The following is a 12,500-nucleotide window of genomic DNA, read 5'->3' on the forward strand; positions in this document are numbered from 1 at the left end:
AGTCAGACCGAAGAGGGACCTGTCTTAGTAGCCTATATTGAATCCTATCCCTTTCAAACAACCTTAAAATTGTGTGATTAGCCGCACAAATAATAAAATCAAAATACAAAATATGATTGGGCTAGGTCCAACCTATGAGTAAGCATTCAGTGTAATATAGGCCTGGTTATCAAAGATACTCTAGTTTGTATTTTCTTTTAAAATATACATTTTGGAGACAAATGGAGTCATAGCACAGGTCTATATCCAGGGATGGATTATTGAATGGACCTACTGGGCCCAAGAGCTCAGGGGGCCCTGAAGCCTAAGACTGTGTGAAGTTGCTTCTCCGCCCTTCTCTTCTATTTCCACAAAACTCACAAGTCGTCATAATATAAAGGGTCTTTTTTATTTCTCTCTCTCTCCCTCTCTCCCTCTCTCTCTCTCTCTCTCTTCTACTCTCTCTCTCTCTCCCTCTCTCTTCTACTCTTTCTCTCTCTCTCTCTTCTACTCTCTCCCTCCCTCTCTCTTCTACTCTCTCCCTCTCTCTCTCTCTCTTCTACTCTCTCTCTCTCTCTCTCTCTTCTACTCTTTCTCTCTCTCTCTTCTACTCTCTCTCTCTTCTACTCTCTCTCTCTCTCTCTTCTACTCTTTCTCTCTCTCTCTCTCTCTCTCTCTCTCTCCCTCTCTCTTCTACTCTCTCTCTCTCCCTCTCTCTTCTACTCTCTCTCTCTCTTCTACTCTCTCTCTCTCTTCTACTCTCTCTCTCTCTCTCTCTTCTACTCTTTCTCTCTCTCTCTCTCTCTCTCTCTCTCTCTCTCTCTTCTACTCAAATTTAAATTCAAATTCAAAGTTGCTTTATTAGCATGACTGTATGGGAACAGTGTTGCCAAAGCTGTTGTTACATACAACATAACAAACAAGAACATAAGACCATAGGACAAAAAAAACAAAAAACAGAAAATACATAAGAAGAGGTGGGTACATCAATATGGGGTGGACATAAAATATCTCAAATTAACAGCAGTAAAGAACAAGAGTAATACTGTAATAGTGTGATGTGAAGTGTGTGTGTGTGTGTGTGTGTGTGTGTGTGTGTGTGTGTGTGCATACTTGTGTGTGTGTGTGTGCGCGCGTGTGTGTGTGTGTGTGTGTGTACAGACACAAATATGTTTTAGTCCCTCAGATCCTCACATTTCAAGATAAATTGTGCTGCTAAGGAAGTATGGCCATTTTTCATTGTCAAAATCTTGAAAGTGTGGGAAAACTATTTGGAATTTGGGGAAGAATGTCTGTCTTACATGTTTGTATTTTTCACAGTGAAGAAAGAAGTGCTCCTCTGTCTCAGCCATCTCTGCCTGACAGTGACCACATATTCTTTGTTCTTTTGGCAGCCAGGTGTTCCTGTGCCTGCCTGTTTCTATTGCTAGATTGTGGTCACTGAGCCTATATTTGGTCAGGATTTGCCTCTGTTTCGTATCTCTGACAGAGATGAGATAGTCTGCCAATTCATATTCTCTTTTTAGGATCAGATAGGAATTCATTCTACTTTGGTTGGCAATTTGGTTTGTCCAATGATCTAAATATTCTTCTTTTGCTTGATTCATGATGTTGTTGACTCTGATTGATGTTTGGGAAACAAAACTGGACTGAGCTTGATGTGTGATTAGTTGTTGTTATTGACTTAGTTAGCTTCAGTACTACTAGTATTTTTTTTTTAAAGTCTTCCGGGGAAGTACAGTATGCCCCCGGGCCCCCCTAACTTAACAGGGGAGGGTTTTTTTGCATCTATGCCCAGGGGTTCATAATCCATCTGTGCCTATGTCCGTCAAAAGTTTGGTATATCCTAATTGACTGACTTAACTAATGACTTGTTTGTGATTTTAATAATATTTTTGCATGGCAGGAAATGTATTGAAATTCTGTTATTGAAATTCACACCGCACCACAGATTTGGTCCCCCCCCCAATGTTGACATCATGGCTACGGCCTTGCACTGATCCAGGACAGGACACTCACAGCACCCATATCACTGCCCTACAGGCTTTACAATCTGGCCAACTGATCTCACATCTCCTGTTGGTCATTAAACGAGAAAATAAATGGCAATGGTGATCTAGATGTGAGGATGTGAGTGTGTGTGTGTGTGTGTGTGTGTGTGTGTGTGTGTGTGTGAGTTTGTGTCAATGTTGTTCCCATTACTTTTATGTAGTTGTTAGATAGATAGATAGATAGATAGATAGATAGATAGATACGTTATTGATCCCCAAGGGGAAATTTAGTTGTAACAGAAATTGGTTGGAAAATGGTATTAATACTTTATGATGTTATTCTTCTAATAGGCCAAATTAAGATGTGAAGTACAAAATAAACTGTAGAAAATAGAATGTGCAGTAGAATGTAGAAAGTAGAGTGCAGTTGGATCCCATCTTCTCTTCTCTTTCATCTACACACCACGCACAGCTTAATCTCACTTATCTAGTGTTTGCCCCCAGTGAACAGCAACAGCAAGATTACAATTTCAGCCTTTTAGAGGGTTTGTAATAAAACATACAAGTTCTGTGTGCTTTCTGCGGATGTCTGCAACCGTATATAAATGATTCCATCTGAAGGAGCCTGATAGGAACTCAGCCTGAAATGATCCTGGGAGAGCACCATGATTTTTGTTCTCTGTCTCAGTCAAAGTCTGAAGGAAGGGATTGTAGATTTGGGTTTAAGATTGTAGATTGTAAAGACCTACCTATTAAATGGGTATTGCACGTCAGTCATTATTATAACGATTTAAAAACCATCCTAATGTAGCCCATGTTGGCTACTACAGGTAACAGAATGGCATGTAGTCATGTCATCAGCATAGCTTTGTATCATTATATGCGCAAGTGGTTCAGTCACATAGAAAATGGCTTCATGACTGCAGATGATGATGGATGACTGACAGGACATCTTAAGAGGGTCCTGTCTCCATATGCGATTGGTCCTTGTCTCCATGCCTGATTGTGATTGGTCCTTGTCTCCATGCCTGATTGTGATTGGTCCTTGTCTCCATGCCTGATGGCGTATATGGCAGTGGTGGTGATTGCATCAGCACCATGGGAGGTGGTGTGTCCTTCTCCTCTCCCAGCACTGATAGGCTGTCTGGCTGTGAGGCATTAGCAGCAGGATGACCTTCCCCAGCAAGACCATGAGATGGCTGACGTTTCTGTATCAGTGGGTCAGTGTGTCAGAGTGCTCGACACCAGTGGAACATCAGGCTCGCTGTGGCTTTTACGTCACATTCACATCGCTGGGTATTTACAGCTCTGATTCGCAAGAGATCCCCAGCTGGACATTGACACTACACACTCCTACTGACCAGTACTATCAATGGAGGAATAAAATGGCGGCGAATCAGCAGTTAGTGTAACCTGAATTAAACCATCGATCACATGTATGGACCATCAAAATGCTTATGTATAAAGTTTGGAAATATCAACAGATAATGCTGAATTTGTAATGATTGCAATGTTTACAGCATAACCATAGCAACACACTCTTCTGTTAGGTCTGTTGGATTGGACGGCTGAACACAGGCTGAACACATGCATACACCACACTCGTACCCGGTCATATGCGGTCAGCGAATCCTCATAGGGTCATTTCAGAGCTGAAGCTGTGCAACTTTGTAATGGCTGCTTTAATCGGCATAACCTGTGTGTGCTCTCTCTCTCTCTCTCTCACACACACACACACACACAGACATACTCACATATAAACACGCACACTATACCTGCACACGCAAAAGCACATATAAATACACACACACACACACACACACACACACACTCAACAGAGATCTACCTGTGAGTCATTGGTGGGCAATATCAGGGTGATTTTGTGTGTACACATAAACCCACATTCACACACACTCACTCAACAATGCAATGCACACAGCAATGTATATGCATCCTTCACACAGCTCTCACACACACCTTATATTAAATATCACCTCTTTCTGGTTCACTTTCCTACGCTCCTGGTTAAACCAATATGGCTTAATGTCGCCCCTGCTCCAACTCTCGGTGGCTTCTCCTGAGGACACAATCTCAAATTATAATGGTGTTCATTTCTTTTTTTTTCTTCTTTCTAATCGCCCTGAGACCCGAGCTGTATTTAAATGTAATCAACAGAGGACCTCTGCAATTAAGTTATGTTTTAATTAGGGCCCAGGAAAGAAATAGAAAGAAAGGAAAGCAGAATAATGAAGACTAGAAGGTGCAGATGTACCGCTGCAAAGAGCAAAGACAGGTGACCCACTTCCAATCCTGATCCATTTGATCTTTTTCCACCAGAATCGTTTTTCCTTCTGAATTAATACAGTGTTTGCTTGCATGTGGAGGTATAATCAGTAGAACACGACTTAGCTGCACTCATGTCATGATGAAGGGCCACCTTAGGGCCATCACACACACATAGCTGCGCTCATGTCATGATGAAGGGCCACCTTAGGGCCATCACAACGCTACTTCCAAGTCTCAGGGACAGCCACACACACACACACACACACACACACACACACACACACACACACACACACACACACACATACAGCCACACACACACACACACACACACACACACACACACACACACACACACACACACCACCTCTAAAGCAGCCACACACACACTACAGCCTGCAGCTGTTTGCCTATGGCTGCTATAGAGGTGTTGTGTGTGTGTGTGTGTGTGTGTGTGTGTGTGTGTGTGTGTGTGTGTGGCTGCTATAGAGGTGGTGTGTGTGTGTGTGTGTGTGTGTGTGTGTGTGTGTGTGGCTGCTATAGAGGTGGTGTGTGTGTGTGTGTGTGTGTGTGTGTGTGTGTGTGTGTGTGGCTGCTATAGAGGTGGTGTGTGTGTGTGTGTGTGTGTGTGTGTGTGTGTGTGTGTGTGTGTGTGTGTGTGTGTGTGTGTGTGTGGCTGCTATAGAGGTGGTGTGTGTGTGTGTGTGTGTGTGTGTGTGTGTGTGGCTGCTATAGAGGTGGTGTGTGTGTGTGTGTGTGTGTGTGTGTGTGTGGCTGCTATAGAGGTGGTGTGTGTGTGTGTGTGTGTGGCTGCTATAGAGGTGGTGTGTGTGTGTGTGTGTGTGTGTGTGTGTGTGTGGCTGCTATAGAGGTGGTGTGTGTGTGTGTGTGTGTGTGTGTGGCTGCTATAGAGGTGGTGTGTGTGTGTGTGTGTGTGTGGCTGCTATAGAGGTGGTGTGTGTGTATGTGTGTGTGTGTGTGTGGCTGCTATAGAGGTGGTGTGTGTGTGTGTGTGTGTGTGTGTGTGTGTGTGTGTGTGGCTGCTATAGAGGTGGTGTGTGTGTGTGTGTGTGGCTGCTATAGAGGTGGTGTGTGTGTGTGTGTGTGTGTGTGTGTGTGTGTGTGTGTGGCTGCTATAGAGGTGGTGTGTGTGTGTGTGTGTGTGTGGCTGCTATAGAGGTGGTGTGTGTGTGTGTGTGTGTGGCTGCTATAGAGGTGGTGTGTGTGTGTGTGTGTGTGGCTGCTATAGAGGTGGTGTGTGTGTGTGTGTGTGTGTGTGTGTGTGTGTGTGGCTGCTATAGAGGTGGTGTGTGTGTGTGTGTGTGTGTGTGTGTGTGTGTGTGTGTGTGTGGCTGCTATAGAGGTGGTGTGTGTGTGTGTGTGTGTGTGTGTGTGTGTGTGTGTGTGTGTGTGTGGCTGCTATAGAGGTGGTGTGTGTGTGTGTGTGTGTGTGTGTGTGTGTGTGGCTGCTATAGAGGTGGTGTGTGTGTGTGTGTGTGTGTGTGTGTGTGTGTGTGTGGCTGCTATAGAGGTGGTGTGTGTGTGTGTGTGTGTGTGTGTGTGTGTGTGTGTGTGGCTGCTATAGAGGTGGTGTGTGTGTGTGTGTGTGTGGCTGCTATAGAGGTGGTGTGTGTGTGTGTGTGTGTGTGTGTGTGTGTGTGTGGCTGCTATAGAGGTGGTGTGTGTGTGTGTGTGTGTGTGTGTGGCTGCTATAGAGGTGGTGTGTGTGTGTGTGTGTGTGTGGCTGCTATAGAGGTGGTGTGTGTGTATGTGTGTGTGTGTGTGTGGCTGCTATAGAGGTGGTGTGTGTGTGTGTGTGTGTGTGTGTGTGTGTGTGTGTGTGTGTGGCTGCTATAGAGGTGGTGTGTGTGTGTGTGTGTGGCTGCTATAGAGGTGGTGTGTGTGTGTGTGTGTGTGTGTGTGTGTGTGTGTGTGTGTGTGTGGCTGCTATAGAGGGGGTGTGTGTGTGTGTGTGTGTGTGGCTGCGATAGAGGTGGTGTGTGTGTGTGTGTGTGTGTGTGTGGCTGCTATAGAGGTGGTGTGTGTGTGTGTGTGTGTGGCTGCTATAGAGGTGGTGTGTGTGTGTGTGTGTGTGTGGCTGCTATAGAGGTGGTGTGTGTGTGTGTGTGTGTGTGTGTGTGGCTGCTATAGAGGTGGTGTGTGTGTGTGTGTGTGTGTGTGTGGCTGCTATAGAGGTGGTGTGTGTGTGTGTGTGTGTGTGGCTGCTATAGAGGTGGTGTGTGTGTATGTGTGTGTGTGTGTGTGGCTGCTATAGAGGTGGTGTGTGTGTGTGTGTGTGTGGCTGCTATAGAGGTGGTGTGTGTGTGTGTGTGTGGCTGCTATAGAGGTGGTGTGTGTGTGTGTGTGTGTGTGTGTGTGTGTGTGTGTGTGGCTGCTATAGAGGTGGTGTGTGTGTGTGTGTGTGTGTGGCTGCTATAGAGGTGGTGTGTGTGTGTGTGTGTGTGTGTGTGGTTGCTATAGAGGTGGTGTGTGTGTGTGTGTGTGTGGCTGCTATAGAGGTGGTGTGTGTGTGTGTGTGTGTGTGTGTGTGGCTGCTATAGAGGTGGTGTGTGTGTGTGTGTGTGTGTGGCTGCTATAGAGGTGGTCTGTGTGTGTGTGTGTGTGTGTGGCTGCTATAGAGGTGGTGTGTGTGTGTGTGTGTGTGTGTGTGTGGCTGCTATAGAGGTGGTGTGTGTGTGTGTGTGTGTGTGTGGCTGCTATAGAGGTGGTGTGTGTGTGTGTGTGTGTGTGTGTGTGTGGCTGCTATAGAGGTGGTGTGTGTGTGTGTGTGTGTGTGTGTGTGTGTGTGTGTGTGGCTGCTATAGAGGTGGTGTGTGTGTGTGTGTGTGTGTGTGTGTGGCTGCTATAGAGGTGGTGTGTGTGTGTGTGTGGCTGCTATAGAGGTGGTGTGTGTGTGTGTGTGTGTGTGTGTGTGTGTGTGGATGCTATAGAGGTGGTGTGTGTGTGTGTGTGAATGTGTGTGTGTGGCTGCTATAGAGGTGGTGTGTGTGTGTGTGTGTGTGTGTGTGTGTGTGGCTGCTTTAGAGGTGGTGTGTGTGTGTGTGTGTGTGTGGCTGCTATAGAGGTGGTGTGTGTGTGTGTGTGGCTGCTATAGAGGTGGTGTGTGTGTGTGTGTGTGTGTGTGGCTGCTATAGAGGTGGCAAAGGCACTTTCCTGGACTTCATTCCTAAGTCACAAGATTAAAACAAAAGAAGTGGTGCATATGGTAGAGAGGACTGTGAAAGGCCATATGTGATGATGGGTTGTATTGCATCATGGGTAATTGGTTTATTATGGTCCCACTGAGTGTAGTGGTGATATGCCTACTGCATCTGTCTCTTCAGATCTGGTGAGTCACTGGACTTAATAGACGCTGTTGGTGGCTGTGAGTTGAGCTGGATTGGACACATGGGGCTTTAAATACAGGCCCTAATATGTGAATACGAGAGTGAGTGTGTGTTTGTGTGTGTGTGTGTGTGTGTGCGTGTGTGTCTGTGCCCACCCACATCCACATAAATGCTCTATGTTGCTGTGATGAAGAAATGAGAACTGGAGTGTGTGTGTGTGTGTGTGTGTGTGTGTGTGTGTGTCTGTGTGTGCTATAGCGCACATACATGTGTGATGGAAAGGGAGAGAGAGGGGAGAGAGAGTCTGCCCGAGTGAGTTAAATGCAGGTTAAGGAGGTTCATTTCTGAGTCCGATTTTGAAAGCCATCAGCACCCAGATCGCATGAGAGGATAATGGACCAGGATGGGATGTATAATTTAATTATGTCATTATGTGTGTCCTGAGGAATACATCTGAACTAGCTCAGTAATGTATGTCTCAGTTCACATTCATCACTAATTAAGTCATCAATCCCTTACTAATGGTTCCTAAGAGCTTGCAAACAAATGTGCTGTTGACAACATGAACATATTCAATAAAAAATATTCAAGAGACCAGAATGTCATTTTTGTACATTTTCAAGAAATGAACTCAATGTATTTGTACATGTCATAATGTAGTTCATGTTATATGGTAGAGAGAGGTCTTAACAGCTGTTTCCTAGTTGAATATGTGGCTCTATGCTTTGCAGTCCAGCGGAGCGAATTTCTTCCTGAGATCCCAACTGTGTCAACCTGCAAACTATAAGTGGAACTGAGAAGTTTGCCGGTACACACACCCTGACTCATAAATGAGTCACATATCTGTCTGCCGCTAGTCTCTTCATATTAGCTGCAATATTGTCAGATGGGGTTGGTGGTAGGATTGCGAGGGAATGTTTTGTATTGTTTTATGAAATTGAATTCTTGACCTGCCCTACCCTTGTGTTTTGGTAACAATCTCTCTCTCTTTCTCTCTCTCTCTCTCTCTCTCTCTCTCTTCCCCCTAGCAGCAGATGGGCTCCCTGTGCAAAAGGATGGAGAGCAGGTAAGTCTGGCCCTCTTCACGACAATGAATGCTGGAGATTTTCTCAACAGCAGTCATGTCTTATCATGATAATAAATAGCCCTTGGTTTTCTCAACAGCAGTCATGTCTTATCATGATAATAAATAGCCTTTGGTTTTGAAGGGTATCAGTCAAGGGGAACAGAACACTTTTTGACCCAAGATGCCTGTTTGGAAGAGTCCAATTTCAGAGGAAGCGATAATATCCACTATCACCATGACTGAGCTGCATTAGACACATTAGCAGATTACTGTCACTGCTCATGCTAGCATAGAGCACATGTTATGTTTAGAAGACCACTCACACATACTGTATGTGCTTTAGCTGGATGCTTGGCTGCCTCTGCCTCCACCAAAGCAAGCTGTGTTAGTGTGTCCTTCCTGTAGAGCTGTGTTGTAGTCTAGATGACAGTTGACTCTGGCGTGGATGCAACTCCAGAGCCAAAAGTCATACTCCCTGTAGCGTTAGCATTTACAATTAGCATTAGCATCCCATTGTCTGCTACATCATACATACCATTACCTGTCCTCTCTCTCTCTCTCACTCTCTCACTCTCCCTCTTTCTCTGCTTTCTTTACATCACTTTGCCTAAACCTTGAACACAAAATACAAACCCCTGTTGTACTCGAGGAACAAAGCGGGCCGCCAAAAGGATTGATCTCCAGCTGCCTGCGAGGCTTGGCACCCATCAATTGTTTAAAGATGAAGAAAGAGTTAGCAAGGCTGTTGAAATGTGGTTCGTGGCTGCGTGTGGAGAGCCTCTTCTTTCATCTGGATTTGACGGAGAAGAAGATTCATCAAAAAGACATGAGTGGCTCACATACTCCTGCTAAGCTCCATGCAAGGACATGCTATGGGCTGAAATGAAAGATGGATAATCTCCTATCTGCAAGCCTCAGGGTGTAATAGTATTAGAATTTCTGGCTCAAGGTATTGCAACAAGAATCATGACAACGTCTCTAGGAAACAGCCGGTGACACAGGCTAGCCTACACTATTTGATAAGACGACCATATTCCCATTCATCTAACAGACAGAAAAAAAAGCTTGTAGGCCGAGACTTATTCTTGAAAAACTGTTAGTGAAAAAATCAACACATGCAAACTGAAAAGAAGATCAACAAAAAGCAGGCAGCTGAACACTTTTGCTCTGTTGATCTCTCAGAGAATGGCTGTTGGCAGTGTGCCTTCTCAATGGATTTGGGAGAGCGAGCAGGCGTGCATGTGTGTGTATGTTTTTGTGTGTGAAGTAGAGAGAGAGAGAGAGAGAGAGGGAGTGTGTGTGTGTGTGTTGTATGTGTGTGAGTGTGAGAGAGAAAGTGTATTTTGTTGCTTCTTGCTGCTTTCCTCGGCCAGCACTTGTACGGTGCATTGTGCTGTGTGACAGGGAGGGATGATGAGGCGCTGGTCATGGGTGACAGCGTGGGGAAGCTTATCGCCTCCCGCACCTTCACCTGTTTCCCCCACGTCCACGCAGTCTGTCCAGCAATAGCCCCACATTTCACAATTGCTCCATCAGAGAGCGGCCAGAGGAAGGGAGAGAAAAATCTAGAAAAGAGGGAGAGAAGCAGAGCCTTGCGTGTTCCTAACGCTCACAGCAGCAGGGAGAACAACAGCGATGAACTGATCTCCACATTCGACCCCTTCCCCTGCCCTCCCTCTCCTTTCTTTTCCTCTCCTCTCCCTCACTCTGGGCTTTGGCTCCCCCCTGCCTCCATTCCTTGGCTGCTCTGGTTGGACCCCAACATCGCCCGCTCCTATCTTCTTCCTCAGTCTCTCCTTCGAGTTCACATGTTTTTTTATAAACTGTCTTCCTCTGTCACAATCCTTTTTTCTCCCTCCTCCTGCCCCTCTCCTTTCCTATGGTCATCTGCCTCTCCTCTCTCCTTCTTCTCCTCTCTCCTTCTTTCCTTCCCCATCCCCCTCTCCTTCTTTTCCTCTCTCCTTCTTTCCTTCCCCATCCCCCTCTCTCCCCCTTTTTTTCTCTCAGCATGGCCAAACAGACTTTTCATGGGATGGAATCAATGTAAGTGTTTGTGAATTTCATTCCCTCATTACAATCTTTCTTTGTTTATTATTTTGTTTTGTTTACTTTTTTATTTTCCTAACCCACCTTAGATAATCTACTCAATCCCCTCTCTTCCCATCTCCCTGTCCTTTCCTCTCTCTCTTTCACAATCTCTCAAAGATCAGAGGTGAAGAACTGTAGTCCTCTGTGCAGTCAGTGTGTAGCACAGTGGCCTACTCTTTATTCACAAGCCTGTAGCTGATGAACTACACTTCCCACAATGCAAGTGGAGAGACACTGAGAGGCAGGCAGCTGGAAGATGTAGTGCTCTCAAGTGACACTATGTTTATGTGGATGCTGTTCTAACCTTATGTTTACCCTCACATCTCCCTTCACTCCACCCTTCACTCCATCTTAATACCCCTCAATTACCCCTCACACGGCCCCACTGTCCCAAAATCCCCATTTCCTGTGTGCTGCGGTACACTTCCTGTTTCCTTACTCTCCTCTTCCTGTACTTTATTCCCTCTTTTCTCCCCATTGTTCCTCCTCTATCGAATATCTTGCTTCCTCCTCTTCAGCTCTCCATGGAAGACACCACGTCCATCTTGCCTCGGCTGAAGAAGAGGCACTCCAATGCGTATGGGATCGGTGCTCTGGCTAATGCGTCTCTATCAGGTGTGTCAGGTGTGTGTCTGTGCTGTAGCTGGTAAACTGACACCATGTTGGCTCCAGACTGGGCAGTCACGCAGGAGGACCTGGAGCCAACATGGCCCCTTTGTGGGTACCCCTTATCACTTCCTGTCGTCAACATGGCCCCTTTGTGGGTACCCCTTATCACTTCCTGTCGTCCACTGACGATACTCGCCAATGGCCTCTCCCATTGGTGTAATACCAACAACAAAACTCTTTCCCTGAGAAAAAGAAATACACTACCCACAATGCATTACTTTCATGTGGCTTGTTGTCTCTGAGTGGTGGTGGATGGGAAATGTAGGTGTCAAGTCAGTTCTTCTGTCTTGTGCGTATAATGTGAATATGGAGTGTAGTGTTGAACCTCAGTCAGTGTCTTTGTGGTGTGTGAACGTGTGTTTGTCTTCAAGTGTTAGTGTATTGTGTAGTGTGCAGTTTTACAGTGTAGTATCATATCTTGTATCTAGAATCTTCTATGGTATTCCTTTTTCCATCTAAGCCTTACTCTACTCTACTTGAACCTGATCACCTGACTCTTTGTGGCTCATCACTATTAATCATCGTCATTAGCCATCGCTTTTGCTGAGAATCGAGAAGATCATTTGGAGCTTGCTTGATTCTTAAATTTCAACCAAAACTTTATTCTGTATTCTTACAGCTTCAATGACAGTAACACCTTAAAGAAGTTTTCGATTTAGATTTAGAATTGACTGCGAGATTGTGTAACTGGAGAATATATTGAGAGAACAACAATGTTGTTGCTATGTGCTAAGCCCACTTTTTGTTCGTCTGGATTCTGTTAGCTATCATTAGCGTCTAGTGCAGCCTGGATTCAACAAAAAGTTTCAACAAAAACATTATTCTGTATTCTATTTTATAGTCTATATTACAGTTTCAATGACAGTTAAAATTGTTTTAGGTTTCACTGTAAGAGTTTAACTGCAGAATATATCGAGATAACGCTAATTTTGTTGCTTGTCTTCAACATGCTATCCACTTTTTGCTTGTCTGGATTTGGTTAGCTAGCTGTTAGCGCCTGGCGCTGGCCGTCCCCTGAGAGGGCGCGGGTTAAGTGAGGCACATGCGAGCCGTCCTGACAGCGAGTGACTGGAG

The 12,500-nt window shown here is 45.4% G+C and overlaps 1 protein-coding gene across 1 annotated transcript in view; it reads left to right on the forward strand.

Annotated features, from left to right (window-relative positions):
• Positions 1 to 12,500, forward strand: part of fam131bb (family with sequence similarity 131 member Bb) — a 59,972-nt gene that overhangs the window by 17,485 nt on the left and 29,987 nt on the right. The window contains exons 2-3 of the mRNA XM_076279706.1: positions 8,635 to 8,669; positions 11,276 to 11,381. Coding sequence (XP_076135821.1) covers positions 8,635 to 8,669; positions 11,276 to 11,381 — 141 coding nt within the window. The remainder of the gene's footprint in view (positions 1 to 8,634; positions 8,670 to 11,275; positions 11,382 to 12,500) is intronic.

The sequence above is a fragment of the Alosa pseudoharengus genome, unplaced genomic scaffold, assembly GCF_046254945.1.
Source record: "Alosa pseudoharengus isolate Yale_2024_CS ecotype anadromous, Long Island Sound unplaced genomic scaffold, YU_APseudo_1.1 YU_APseudo_1.1_scf_12, whole genome shotgun sequence".
Taxonomy (NCBI): Eukaryota; Metazoa; Chordata; class Actinopteri; order Clupeiformes; family Clupeidae; genus Alosa; species Alosa pseudoharengus.